Below are 16,416 nucleotides of genomic sequence, written 5' to 3' on the forward strand. Positions count from 1 at the left end.
AATATTAGCCTATGATGGGGGAGGGATAAGCGGCGCCTAATATTAGCCTATGATGAAGGAGGGATAAGCGGCGCCTAATAGCCTATGATGAGGGAGGGATAAGCGGCGCCTAATATTAGCCTATGGTGAGGGAGGGATAAGCGGCGCCTAATATTAGCCTATGGTGAGGGAGGGATAAGCGGCGCCTAATATTAGCCTATGATGGGGGAGGGATAAGCGGCGCCTAATATTAGCCTATGATGAAGGAGGGATAAGCGGCGCCTAATATTAGCCTATGGTGAGGGAGGCCATCTTCAGCAGATGCATTGTTATTATCGGTGCGGCGCTGCCTGGTGGCGGTCCGGAGGCAGCTCACATCAGCTCTGACTTTGCCTAGTTTTGGGGGTACTCACATTGCAGCAGTTGAACGTCAGCTGGAGGAAGTCCGGGGGGCAGTCGCCGACCATGTGCTGGAAACCATCATAGTCCAAGCCAAAGTTCTAAACATGGGAAAGAAACGAGTCATGTGATCATAGGGCAACAAACCCAACAAAGCCAGGTCCGAATAACGAGCCCCGGAGCCCCTCCCCAATATACACCCGCCACTCCCATGGATCCCAGTACAGGCAGACAGGGTGTGGCTAATGGGAGGAACATGTTTACAGCAGAACGCTTTATGGCAGCCTGTACACTGTAGATAGGGGGAGCAGAGGAGAGACTGCCGTATACTGAACTGGGGGACACAAAGCCTCACTATTAACACCGGAGTACAGCTCTGCAGGCCTCAATGTCCAGAGGAATTCTGACAAGCTGCTCTTCCTTCTTCAGTCCTGTACTTCCACTGGCTGCCTGTAGAGGGCACTCTTGTACACAGATTTACATAGCCACGCCCCCTTTGTCAATGATTAATATATAAACTCCGCCCCTTCCATGACATCACAGCAGGTGAAGGTATTTATTACGCCGGTGATAACCCCGGAACCTGTATTGATCCAGATTTTGTTTCCATGGATACAATGATAACAGTTACAAACATTTACTGGGCGGCCATAAAGCGATTGGTCACATGACCAGTGATGGAGGCCGCAGAGCTGACTGAGGTGATAAATATCTGCCCCCTGCTGGATGTGCTAGATATTACCTCTGTGCGGGGCAGATAATCGGGGTCGGCCTGGATCCGGGCGATGATCTCACACAGGATGATTCCATAGGAGAAGACGTCGGCCTGCCGGGGGGGGGGAGAGACACAAGTCACTACAAGAGCAGAGCACAAGTCACCCCCATGCACAGGTTACACCCCAAGCTGCGGCGACACTCCACACCTCCGGGGTATTCTGCAGTGTTCTGTATATATCAGTGTATATATAGCTCGCGGCGGCAGCGGCGCCCTCCGATCTACTACACAGTGTTTCTGTGATTGCAGCGGACGCCCCTATAATTCTGCGGAGGACGCGGGGTGGGGTCTATGTCACCCTCAGAATCCCATGGTCAGGAGGGCGGCGGGGCGAGCCGTGTTTGCGCAGCGCGGTCGCTCCCTCTGTACAGATAACAGGCTGGTTAATCTTCCACCAGCGAGCGTCCGGCGCAGGGCGCGGCTTTACTCCACTCCGGAGGAATTTCACGTATTTCTCTGACAACGCACGGAGGATTATTGACACTTCAGATCAATGCCGCTTACTATGGCGACCGCTGGTCACACCTTCACGTAGAGGATAAAGAACGCCTGGACCCCATGACCTGGGAAGGGGGCGGGGACATGAGGGGGTGACCCTACAAATACAGGATCTGCAGGGGGCTAAAGTGGGCGGGCTCATGGGACGGGGGTCAGTACATAAACCGGTGACATCACTTCATGTTCTGGAAGGTTCTAAGAATCTGTGTTTCAGTTTTTCACCAAGATCTCTGCTGGTGAATGGAAACAACCCCTCCACTTCCTCTCACAGCTGATGGTTTGTTACAGTGTTGCAGTGAGTCCAGATACATGAAACAGCACTGACACTGTAACAGGCCCTCAGCTGTGAGAAGGACGTGATTCACTGACCGGAGGATTCTGGTGACTCCGCTGAGGTTACCGGGGCGCACTTACCTTTTCATTGTAAGGTTCATCTCGCAGAACCTCCGGCGCCATCCAATATGGAGACCCGACAACCGCCAACTTCTCACTGCCCCTACTGCAAGGGAAGCGACGGGGTCAACAATGGAAAATACATAACATATATATATATATATATATATATATATATATATATATATATATATATATCACAGCTCAGCTTCTCTCTATCGTATACCCCTATACAGTGCCGGACAGAAGTATTGGCGCCCTCAGCCTAATACTTGGTCGCACAACCTGTAGACACAATAACTGCGCACAACCGCTTCCGCTAACCAGCAATGAGTTTCTTACAAGGCTCTGCTGGAATCTTAGACCCTTCTTCTTTGGCAAACTGCTCGCGGTCCCCCCTGAGATGTGAAGGGGGCCTTCTCCAAACTGCCACCAAGAGATCTCTCCCCCTCCCCCACAGGTGTTCTATGGGATTCAGGGCTGGACTCATTGCTGCCACTTTACAAGTCTCCAGGGCTTTCTCTCACCACCATTTTCTAGTGCTGACCTGAAGTGTGTTTTGGGTCCTTGTCCTGCTGGAAGAGCCCTGACCTCTGAGGGAGACCCGGCTTTCTCACACTGGGCCCTACATGATGCTGCACAATGTGTTGGTCGTCTTCAGACTTCATAATGCCATGCACACGGTCAAGCAGTCCAGTGCCAGAGGCAGCAAAGCAACCCCAAACCATCAGGGACCTCCGCCATGTCTGACTGTAGGGGGCGTCTTCTTCTCTTTTTCCTGTAATCTCTATGTCGAGGCCTTCTCCTACTTTTGTCTCCTCTGACCAGAGAACATTCTTCCAGAACGGTTTTGGCTTTCTCAGGTAAGTTTTGGCAAACTCCAGCCTGGCTTCTGTCTGTGGGTAAGAAGTGGGGTCTTCCGGGGTCTCCTACCATACAGTCCCTTCTCATTCAGACGCTGACGCTGGATAGTACGGGGTGACACTGTTGTACCCTCGGACTGCAGGGCAGCTTGGACTTGTTTGGATGTTAGTCGAGGTTCTTTATCCGCCATCCGCACAATCTTGCGGTGAAATCTCTGGTCAATGTTTCTTTTGCGTCCACATCTAGGGAGGTTAGCCACAGGGCCATGGGCTTTACACTTCTTACTGACACTGCGCACGGTAGACACAGGAACATTCAGGTCTTTGGAGATGGACTTGTAGCCTTGAGATTGCTCAGGCTTCCTCACAATTTTGCTTCTCAAGTCCTCAGACAGTTCCTTGGTCTTCTTTCTTTTCTCCATGCTCAATGTGGTCACACAAGGACACAGGACAGAGGTGGAGTCAACTTTAATCCATTTCAACTGGCTGCAAGTGTGATTTAGTTATTGCCACCACCTGTTAGGTGCCTCAGGTAAGTAACAGGTGCTGTTAATGACACAAATTACAGAAGCATCGCATGATTTTTCTAACAGTGCCAATACTTTTCTCCACCCCCATTTTTATGTTTGCTGTGGAATTATATCCAATTTGGCTTTTTGACAATTCTTTTTGTGGTTTTTCATTGAAGACAAATTAAATGAAGATAATACCAAAGAATTTGTGACTGCAATCATTATCTGGAAGAACACGAGGATTATCTGACAGAACTGCAGGGGGCCAATACTTTTGGCCAACACTGTATATCGCACAGCTCAGCACTTCTCACTATATATAATATACAGGACCGGTTTCTCTCTACCACCAGTCTCTAAGCACGGTGTCCGGACCACTCGGCTCCTGCGGACTAACGTCTTCTGTAAATGCCGGATATCTCCAGTTAAGTTGCTAAATCGACCACAACTTCCTGCCAACCACCAGCTGCCCATCCAAATGTTCTCTGCACCAAGTAACTACCCCTGCAGTCTGCCTCCTCTCCATGTACTCAATGATCTATTGCTCTCTGTTATCAGCCTAATTCAAGGATTGCAGGCCTCTAAGAAACTGTATCAAATTCATTCACATCCAAAGCTGCATTTTCATTTCTGTTGACTTCCTGACATCCAGCTTTGGATGTGACTAGAGTAGCAGAGAAATGCAATTCACAGCCAAGAATCTTAACTGTATGTAGTCCTAACCAAAGTGGACGTATTACCAGTGAGATCACACTGACAACTATAACAACATGTCACAGAGTTGTCAGACTCCCAGCATGCACCTGACACTGGCGCGGTTCAGAGAGGTGCAATCCTGGACAACAGAGAGGGTGAGGGGGGGAGGGGGGGCTACAACTGCATTGTCTCTTCTGGTCTCGTTACACTAAAGCTCCCTCCTCCTGTTCTGAGTTTCTGCCCTCTGGTGGCTGGAACAGACATTGCTGAGCCACCAGGAGACACCAGGCAGGTACGAGCTCCGGCCGCCATGTCTGGCTTGATCTGTGGCAACCCCCCAACACAGGCTTAATGAGGGGCAACCCTGGTAGACTGCAGGCCCCACCTACAACATTTGGGGGACAGTCTCTTTGCTGGGGGTGCAGCAGGGTCAGGACATGGCAGGGTTAGTCAAGTCACGTTGGAGCAGGGTCCACCGAGGTCACATTATGGCCGCAGAGAGCGATGAAGGTCAATGATCTGACTGTACAGGACGACGCTACATAGGACCATTCTAATCTGTTACATTTTACTCCAAACACATCCAGAGCAGCACTGACTATTCTCTAGTCTACCTGACCAGAGAGCAGCTCTGGATGTGACTGGAGCAGACAACAAGTCACTGAGCTTTAGAGTATCAAGTGGCTGAACTTTATCTGGATGTTTCTAGAAGAGGCTGAATTGTGGAGCGCTGCTCCAGCAGGTCGCAGAGTCATGTGAGCGGAGGAAGGTTCTGCTGTAATAATCGGCGCTCCGCTCCGGACCTTGTCATTACGGTAATTGCCGGGTGTGCAGAGGGAGCAGCTTCATAGTCACCTGTAATCTGGAATCTTCTCCGCCAGCCCAAAGTCTGCGACCACGGCCGAGTAGCCGCCCTCGTCACTCTTGATGAGACAGTTCTGTAAGAAGAAGGAGACGGTGGTGATGTGCAGGGGACACTAAGGGGTTAATGAGGCCGGCCATGCCTGCAGCTTAACACTGACTAATGCAATAAGCGCAATCCCTGAAAAGGAGCCGAGTCTGCAAAAACCCATAGATCTGCCCCGAGCAAGGGAAGCAGCCACTGAGGGCGACCGGCGGCCCGGCGGGGTCACTGATGTGGGGCTCGTCCTGCTTCTTACCACTCTATAGGTTTCTCTATAGGTTTGCTGTCAGTGAATAGAACCATTCGTCACTCACACACAGCTGAAGGCGCGTTACAATGAATCAGTGCAACAACCACTAACAGGGCCAGTGGATCTCACTGAAAGACCGCTGTACACAAGGAGCGCCCCCTAGTGGTGGCTGCAGTGACGCAAAACCAGGTATCATGTAACGGAGACCTCTACTGTAGTGTGTAAGGAGGTGCGCTCATCCAGAGCTACCCAACTCACACATTACAGGGGCACCCACAACTATACAGGGGTCTCCACCATGACAGACCCCCAAGAGGCTACTAACCTCTAAGAATCTGAACAACAATTCACACATCTGCAGTCTGACCAGCGAGTGGCGCTATAATCTTATAAACAGCAGAGATGGCGCCAAAAGTCACAGAGGTAATACGATAAATCATCAGCGGGACACACGAGCTTAGTGCGAGTTCTGCACGGTGCAAAAATACAAAGGACCCTATAGAGGACCCGAGAAACATCTGCAGACAACCCGACAGGAGAAAACATCTGGATATTATACTGCCGAGTGCACAGAACAGGGGATGCAACTGCACAGTGTGGACAGAAGCCGAATGTGGCGTTCATACTCGCACCTTGTACCTGTCCGCTGTGATTCCACCGAAATCCCCAGAAAAACTGCATAAGGACAGATTGCCGACGGTGCCCAGTCACTGCAATGGGATTTTAAAGCAAAACGCTGGTTTTTTTTTTTGTTTTGTTTTTTGCACAGACACAAAGTCCTGCACGTCTGACACTGTCTGGGCAAAAAAGTCATCTCTATGCTGTTTTTCCAGGGATTTAGGTGGAATCATGGCGGACAGATACAAGCTGCAAGTGTGATACCGCATTACCCAGCACAGCTGATACATCATGTATTATACTCCAGAGCTGCGCTCACTATTCTGCTGGTGCAGTCACTGTGTACATACATTACATTACTTATCCTGTATTATACTCCAGAGCTGCGCTCACTATTCTGCTGGTGCAGTCACTGTGTACATACATTACATTACTTATCCTGTATTATACTCCAGAGCTGCACTCACTATTCTGCTGGTGCAGTCCCTGTGTACATACATTACATTACTTATCCTGTATTATACTCCAGAGCTGCGCTCACTATTCTGCTGGTGCAGTCCCTGTGTACATACATTACATTACTTATCCTGTATTATACCCCAGAGCTGCGCTCACTATTCTGCTGGTACAGTCACTGTGTACATACATTACATTACTTATCCTGTATTATACTCCAGAGCTGCGCTCACTATTCTGCTGGTACAGTCACTGTGTACATACATTACATTACTTATCCTGTATTATACCCCAGAGCTGCGCTCACTATTCTGCTGGTGCAGTCAATGTGTACATACATTACATTACTTATCCTCTATTATACCCCAGAGCTGCGCTCACTATTCTGCTGGTGCAGTCACTGTGTACATACATTACATTACTTATCCTGTATTACACTGCAGAGCTGCGCTCACTATTCTGCTGGTGCAGTCACTGTGTACATACATTACATTACTTATCCTGTATTATACCCCAGAGCTGCGCTCACTATTCTGCTGGTGCAGTCACTGTGTACATACATTACTTATCCTGTATTATACTCCAGAGCTGCGCTCACTATTCTGCTGGTGCAGTTACTGTGTACATACATTACATTACTTATCCTGTATTATACCCCAGAGCTGCGCTCACTATTCTGCTGGTGCAGTCACTGTGTACATACATTACATTACTTCTCCTGTATTATACTCCAGAGCTGCGCTCACTATTCTGCTGGTACAGTCACTGTGTACATACATTACATTACTTATCCTGTATTATACCCCAGAGCTGCGCTCACTATTCTGCTGGTGCAGTCACTGTGTATATACATTACATTACTTATCCTGTATTATACTCCAGAGCTGCGCTCACTATTCTGCTGGTGCAGTCACTGTGTACATACATTACTTATCCTGTATTATACTGCAGAGCTGTGCTCACTATTCTGCTGGTGCAGTCACTGTGTACATACATTACTTATCCTGTATTATACCCCAGAGCTGCGCTCACTATTCTGCTGGTGCAGTCACTGTGTACATACATTACATTACTTATCCTGTATTATACCCCAGAGCTGCGCTCACTATTCTGCTGGTACAGTCACTGTGTACATACATTACATTACATTACTTATCCTGTATTATACCCCAGAGCTGCGCTCACTATTCTGCTGGTGCAGTCACTGTGTATATACATTACATTACTTATCCTGTATTATACTCCAGAGCTGCGCTCACTATTCTGCTGGTGCAGTCACTGTGTACATACATTACATTACTTATCCTGTATTATACCCCAGAGCTGCGCTCACTATTCTGCTGGTGCAGTCACTGTGTACATACATTACTTATCCTGTATTATACTCCAGAGCTGCGCTCACTATTCTGCTGGTGCAGTTACTGTGTACATACATTACATTACTTATCCTGTATTATACTCCAGAGCTGCGCTCACTATTCTGCTGGTGCAGTCACTGTGTACATACATTACATTACTTATCGTGTATTATACCCCAGAGCTGCGCTCACTATTCTGCTGGTGCAGTCACTGTGTACATACATTACATTACTTATCCTGTATTATACTCCAGAGCTGCGCTCACTATTCTGCTGGTACAGTCACTGTGTACATACATTACATTACTTATCCTGTATTATACCCCAGAGCTGCGCTCACTATTCTGCTGGTGCAGTCACTGTGTACATACATTACTTATCCTGTATTATACTCCAGAGCTGCGCTCACTATTCTGCTGGTGCAGTCACTGTGTACATACATTACATTACTTATCCTGTATTATACCCCAGAGCTGCGCTCACTATTCTGCTGGTGCAGTCACTGTGTACATACATTACATTACTTATCCTGTATTATACTCCAGAGCTGCGCTCACTATTCTGCTGGTGCAGTCACTGTGTATATACATTACATTACTTATCCTGTATTATACTCCAGAGCTGCGCTCACTATTCTGCTGGTGCAGTCACTGTGTACATACATTACTTATCCTGTATTATACTGCAGAGCTGTGCTCACTATTCTGCTGGTGCAGTCACTGTGTACATACATTACTTATCCTGTATTATACCCCAGAGCTGCGCTCACTATTCTGCTGGTACAGTCACTGTGTACATACATTACATTACTTATCCTGTATTATACCCCAGAGCTGCGCTCACTATTCTGCTGGTACAGTCACTGTGTACATACATTACATTACTTATCCTGTATTATACTCCAGAGCTGCGCTCACTATTCTGCCGGTACAGTCACTGTGTACATACATTACATTACTTATCCTGTATTATACTCCAGAGCTGCGCTCACTATTCTGCCGGTGCAGTCACTGTGTACATACATTACATTACTTATCCTGTATTATACCCCAGAGCTGCGCTCACTATTCTGCTGGTACAGTCACTGTGTACATACATTACATTACTTATCCTGTATTATACTCCAGAGCTGCGCTCACTATTCTGCTGGTACAGTCACTGTGTACATACATTACATTACTTATTCTGTATTATACTCCAGAGCTGCGCTCACTATTCTGCTGGTGCAGTCACTGTGTACATACATTACATTACTTATCCTGTATTATACTCCAGAGCTGCGCTCACTATTCTGCTGGTGCAGTCACTGTGTACATACATTACATTACTTATCCTGTATTATACTCCAGAGCTGCGCTCACTATTCTGCTGGTACAGTCACTGTGTACATACATTACATTACTTATCCTGTATTATACTCCAGAGCTGCGCTCACTATTCTGCCGGTACAGTCACTGTGTACATACATTACATTACTTATCCTGTATTATACTCCAGAGCTGCGCTCACTATTCTGCTGGTACAGTCACTGTGTACATACATTACATTACTTATCCTGTATTATACTCCAGAGCTGCGCTCACTATTCTGCTGGTGCAGTCACTGTGTACATACATTACTTATCCTGTATTATACTCCAGAGCTGCGCTCACTATTCTGCTGGTGCAGTCACTGTGTACATACATTACATTACTTATCCTGTATTATACCCCAGAGCTGCGCTCACTATTCTGCTGGTGCAGTCACTGTGTACATACATTACATTACTTATCCTGTATTATACTCCAGAGCTGCGCTCACTATTCTGCTGGTGCAGTCACTGTGTATATACATTACATTACTTATCCTGTATTATACTCCAGAGCTGCGCTCACTATTCTGCTGGTGCAGTCACTGTGTACATACATTACTTATCCTGTATTATACTGCAGAGCTGTGCTCACTATTCTGCTGGTGCAGTCACTGTGTACATACATTACTTATCCTGTATTATACCCCAGAGCTGCGCTCACTATTCTGCTGGTACAGTCACTGTGTACATACATTACATTACTTATCCTGTATTATACCCCAGAGCTGCGCTCACTATTCTGCTGGTACAGTCACTGTGTACATACATTACATTACTTATCCTGTATTATACTCCAGAGCTGCGCTCACTATTCTGCCGGTACAGTCACTGTGTACATACATTACATTACTTATCCTGTATTATACTCCAGAGCTGCGCTCACTATTCTGCCGGTGCAGTCACTGTGTACATACATTACATTACTTATCCTGTATTATACCCCAGAGCTGCGCTCACTATTCTGCTGGTACAGTCACTGTGTACATACATTACATTACTTATCCTGTATTATACTCCAGAGCTGCGCTCACTATTCTGCTGGTACAGTCACTGTGTACATACATTACATTACTTATTCTGTATTATACTCCAGAGCTGCGCTCACTATTCTGCTGGTGCAGTCACTGTGTACATACATTACATTACTTATCCTGTATTATACTCCAGAGCTGCGCTCACTATTCTGCTGGTGCAGTCACTGTGTACATTACATTACATTACTTATCCTGTATTATACTCCAGAGCTGCGCTCACTATTCTGCTGGTACAGTCACTGTGTACATACATTACATTACTTATCCTGTATTATACTCCAGAGCTGCGCTCACTATTCTGCCGGTACAGTCACTGTGTACATACATTACATTACTTATCCTGTATTATACTCCAGAGCTGCGCTCACTATTCTGCTGGTACAGTGACTGTGTACATACATTACTTATCCTGTATTATACTCCAGAGCTGCACTCACTATTCTGCTGGTACAGTCACTGTGTACATACATTACATTACTTATCCTGTATTATACTCCAGAGCTGCGCTCACTATTCTGCTGGTACAGTGACTGTGTACATACATTACATTACTTATTCTGTATTATACTCCAGAGCTGCGCTCACTATTCTGCTGGTACAGTCACTGTGTACATACATTACATTACTTATCCTGTATTATACTCCAGAGCTGCGCTCACTATTCTGCTGGTACAGTGACTGTGTACATACATTACTTATCCTGTATTATACTCCAGAGCTGCACTCACTATTCTGCTGGTACAGTCACTGTGTACATACATTACATTACTTATCCTGTATTATACTCCAGAGCTGCGCTCACTATTCTGCTGGTACAGTCACTGTGTACATACATTACATTACTTATTCTGTATTATACTCCAGAGCTGCGCTCACTATTCTGCTGGTACAGTCACTGTGTACGTACATTACATTACTTATCCTGTATTATACTCCAGAGCTGCGCTCACTATTCTGCTGGTACAGTCACTGTGTACATACATTACATTACTTATCCTGTATTATACTCCAGAGCTGCGCTCACTATTCTGCTGGTACAGTCACTGTGTACATACATTACATACTCCAGAGCTGCGCTGGTACAGCACAATACCTCTCCCTCCCCTCCCCTACATATATATATATATACACACACACACACTCTGCACTGTCTCCAGGACTCGGAGAACGTGACTTATCAGGAATTAGTGGTCAGTTTGGGGGAAGTTTTTGCATCTTAGGAATAAACCATAAAAAAGGAAGTGAAGCTGAACATCTGCAGATATGAGCAGGACTTGTGTTCTGTAAATCCAAACTCCCAGGACCTCGGTACAGAAGTCCTTAACCCCTTAATAACACTCTACATGCTATTCCAGCTTAATGTGCACCTCTATAATACTACAGCGCTGCAGTCAGTGATCATGTGACCGAGACAAGACGAGTCCTCCATATTACTGAGCAGTGCACAAGGATTGCTGATATAGTCAGTATACAGTCTCTGTCCTATATACACTCCTATATACGCAGGTCAGCTAACAGCTTCAGGGCACAAGCCAAGGTCGTCCTCTCAGCAGTGAGCACTGAGATCTGATGTCACCTCCTGTATAATATCACTGAGATGTCCTGGATCTCCTCACACCTCATCCAACCGCCCTCTTTCTGTAGGTGTCCCCCCAAGGCTCCGTCCTAGGACCCCTCCTGTTCCCGGTCTACACCCTCAGCCAACTCATAGAATAATAATGTACAGAGCACCATGGGATTAATATAGTAATGTACAGAGCACCATGAGATTAATATAATAATGTACAGAGCACCATGGGGTTAATATAATAATGTACAGAGCACCATGGGATTAATATAATAATGTACAGAGCACCATGGGATTAATATAATAATGTACAACACCATGGGATTAATATAATAATGTACAGCACATGAGATTAATATAATAATGTACAGAGCACCATGGGATTAATATAATAATGTACAGAGCACCATGGGATTAATATAATAATGTACAGAGCACCATGAGATTAATATAATAATGTACAGAGCACCATGGGGTTAATATAATAATGTACAGAGCACCATGGGAATAATATAATAATGTACAGAGCACCATGGGATTAATATAATAATGTACAGAGCACCATGAGATTAATATAATAATGTACAGAGCACCATGGGATTAATATAATAATGTACAGAGCACCATGGGATTAATATAATAATGTACAGCACATGAGATTAATATAATAATGTACAGAGCACCATGGGATTAATATAATAATGTACAGAGCACCATGGGATTAATATAATAATGTACAGAGCACCATGAGATTAATATAATAATGTACAGAGCACCATGGGGTTAATATAATAATGTACAGAGCACCATGGGATTAATATAATAATGTACAGAGCACCATGGGAATAATATAATAATGTACAGAGCACCATGGGAATAATATAATAATGTACAGAGCACCATGGGATTAATATAATAATGTACAGAGCGCCATGGGATTAATATAATAATGTACAGAGCGCCATGGGATTAATATAATAATGTACAGAGCACCAGGGGATTAATATAATAATGTACAGAGCCCCATGGGATTAATATAATAATGTACAGAGCACCATGGGGTTAATATAATAATGTACAGAGCCCCATGGGATTAATATAATAATGTACAGAGCACCATGGGAATAATATAATAATGTACAGAGCACCATGGGAATAATATAATAATGTACAGCACCATGGGAATAATATAATGATGTACAGAGTACCATGGGATTAATATAATAATGTACAGAGAGCCATGGGATTAATATAATAATGTACAGAGCACCATGGGATTAATATAATAATGTACAGGAGCACCATGGAATTAATATAATAATGTACAGAGCACCAGGGGATTAATATAATAATGTACAGGAGCACCATGGAATTAATATAATAATGTACAGAGCACCAGGGGATTAATATAATAATGTACAGACCCATGGGATTAATATAATAATGTACAGCACCATGGGATTAATATAATAATGTACAGGGCACCATGGGATTAATATAATAATGTACAGGGCACCATGGGATTAATATAATAATGTACAGAGCACCATGGGATTAATATAATAATGTACAGGGCACCATGGGATTAATATAATAATGTACAGGGCACCATGGGATTAATATAATAATGTACAGAGCACCATGGGATTAATATAATAATGTACAGCACCATGGGATTAATATAATAATGTACAGGGCACCATGGGATTAATATAATAATGTACAGAGCACCATGGGATTAATATAATAATGTACAGAACACCATGGGATTAATATAATAATGTACAGGGCACCATGGGATTAATATAATAATGTACAGGGCACCATGGGATTAATATAATAATGTACAGACCCATGGGATTAATATAATAATGTACAGGGCACCATGGGATTAATATAATAATGTACAGACCCATGGGATTAATGGTGCTATATAAGTAAACAATAATACGAATTCGTAGAAGAAGGGAATGCTGGGAGATTCCGCCTCTGAAGCTGCAGACTAATGTAATGATGTGCGGGGACACAGACGCTGCCCTACAGGGAGACATTCAGGTGCTCAATCATATCTGCAGATAGATGCAATGTAACAAACCCTCAGCTGTGAGACATATACGATATATTACATAAACATGAAGGCACTGACAGCAAGCAGAGGGATTAAGAATGGTGAATGATGGAAACCAAGTACATTAGAAATGAACATTACAGGGTTAATCTTACTCTTCTCCATGTGACCACCATCTATACCGACCTCAGAGGTGGCCCCTAAAGCTCTGGGGCCCCCAGGTAAACCCTCTGCCCCACTTAGCATATGACATTTATAACACTATGGTCTTCTTAGGTGTCAATGCAGCAAACTCTGCACCCCCTCTAGCGCCACCCCTGACCAGTCTATTGCACCGCCCCCTATAGTCACCATAAAGCTGCTAATACACAGAAGGTGAGGAGGGTCTGGTACCCACCTTGGATGTGAGGTCTCGATGGAAGATCCCCTTGGAGTGCAAATAGGCCAGGCCCAGGGCAAGATCCAGCGCCAGCTTCACCCGCACCGTCCAGGGCAGGTACTGGTTGCTGTCCAGCAGCTGCTCCAGGTTCCCGCTATTAATGTACTGCAAATACAAAGAGCAAAGAATCAATGAAATGAGACCAAGGTGATGTCATTGTCATGGGCGGGGCACAAAGAGCATCATGGAGGTGCAGGACCAGGGGGCTTTCATCTGGGCACCCAGTGGACTCTGGACCTTGTGCACTGCCAGGGCGCCAGTACTTATGAATCAGGGTAAAATAGCGGTAATGGGGCGAACCTAATATAAGAGATACCCAGCAATGGAGGAGGAGGGGGCAGCTGCACCTGGCGCAGAATACCCCCCCATCTGATGTAGTCGTCACCTCCAGGGGTAGGAGTCATTGGTGACGGCCACTGCTCTGAGGCAGATGGCAGCAACCGGAGGTCCAGGCAGAGACGCCAGCTGAGAAAACAGACTCGACTGCCAAAGAAAACCCCGACTCCACATAAAGACGGAGCAAACCTGGAATAACTCATGGCCCGTAATGTCTGAAGTGCGGCCGCTGATATGTACTGGTGTAATATGGCCGTATGACCTGAACTATAACAGACAGTGACCTCATGTAACCTCAAGTAAGGGACACTACATGCTATATTATACAGGAGGTGACATCATCAGATATCAGAGATATTATACAGGAGGTGACATCAGATATCAGTGATATTATACAGGAGGTGACATCAGATATCAGTGATATTATACAGGAGGTGACATCATCAGATATCAGTGATATTATACAGGAGGTGACATCATCAGATATCAGAGATATTATACAGGCGGTGACATCAGATATCAGAGATATTATACAGGAGGTGACATCAGATATCAGTGATATTATACAGGAGGTGACATCATAAGATATCAGTGATATTATACAGGAGGTGACATCAGATGATATCAGTGATATTATACAGGAGGTGACATCAGATATCAGTGATATTATACAGGGGGTGACATCAGATATCAGTGATATTATACAGGAGGTGACATCAGATATCAGTGATATTATACAGGAGGGGATCAGATATCAGTGATATTATACAGGAGGTGACATCATCAGATATCAGTGATATTATACAGGAGGTGACATCAGATATCAGAGATATTATACAGGAGGTGACATCAGATATCAGTGATATTATACAGGAGGTGACATCATCAGATATCAGAGATATTATACAGGCGGTGACATCAGATATAAGAGATATTATACAGGCGGTGACATCATCAGATATCAGTGATATTATACAGGAGGTGACATCATCAGATATCAGTGATATTATACAGGAGGTGACATCAGATATCAGTGATATTATACAGGAGGTGGCATCAGATATCAGTGATATTATACAGGAGGTGGCATCAGATATCAGTGATATTATACAGGAGGTGACATCAGATATCAGTGATATTATACAGGAGGTGACGTCAGATATCAGTGATATTATACAGGGGGTGACATCAGATATCAGTGATATTATACAGGAGGTGACATCAGATATCAGTGATATTATACAGGAGGTGACATCAGATATCAGTGATATTATACAGGAGGTGACATCACTAATTTCCCGATACCTGTCCTGTATAACCCTGGTTTTTAGAAGGGGTAATATCTCTCAGGTACAGGGACTTATTAGACCACGCAGGCCCTGCAATGAATTCTGGGTAAGGAATATGCATATAAGATCTCATTGGTAGAAAAGAGGAATTTCCTCCTAGCGCCCCCTTTTGGAAGGAGCTCCCTATAGATTATTGCCACCCAGTCCCTGCGCTGCACAGATGAGAGGCAATGACCTGGAAACATCCGAGTGTGGACGGGAGTCGCTTTCCTTTGGAGATATTCTGTCTTGGTTATTCACCACATTATACCCTTCGGTTTCCATTATTCTCTAGGGAGCTCCTTCCAAAAGGGGGCGCCAGGAGGAAATCCTTCTTTTCCACCAGTGAAGTCTTCCTGGCCTTGTCCCTGGTTATTCGGACACTTTCGCCGCCTCAGCTCTGGATTTTATGGGATACACGATAGTTGGTGCGGCTTCACAATGGCAGGAAGGTGCGGGGCACTGAGAGCGTTCCCCGTGTCCCACCGCACGCTCCATCCACTGTAATACACGCAATATCATCTCCAGGCTTCCGAAAGCACAACAATGGAATTTTTATGAGATGGAGCTGTTTGGTTTGGCAGTAACCCTG

General features: G+C 45.0%; 1 protein-coding gene across 1 annotated transcript in view; it reads right to left on the reverse strand.

Moving 5' to 3' along the window:
• Positions 1-16,416, reverse strand: part of TESK2 (testis associated actin remodelling kinase 2) — a 34,111-nt gene that overhangs the window by 4,332 nt on the left and 13,363 nt on the right. Inside the window, exons 5-9 of the mRNA XM_075287162.1 lie at positions 14,119-14,265; positions 4,971-5,053; positions 2,066-2,150; positions 1,121-1,204; positions 393-479 (exon numbers count right to left, since the gene is read on the reverse strand). Of these exons, the coding sequence (XP_075143263.1) occupies positions 393-479; positions 1,121-1,204; positions 2,066-2,150; positions 4,971-5,053; positions 14,119-14,265 (486 nt within the window). The remainder of the gene's footprint in view (positions 1-392; positions 480-1,120; positions 1,205-2,065; positions 2,151-4,970; positions 5,054-14,118; positions 14,266-16,416) is intronic.

Source organism: Leptodactylus fuscus, chromosome 9, assembly GCF_031893055.1.
Source record: "Leptodactylus fuscus isolate aLepFus1 chromosome 9, aLepFus1.hap2, whole genome shotgun sequence".
NCBI lineage: Eukaryota > Metazoa > Chordata > Amphibia > Anura > Leptodactylidae > Leptodactylus > Leptodactylus fuscus.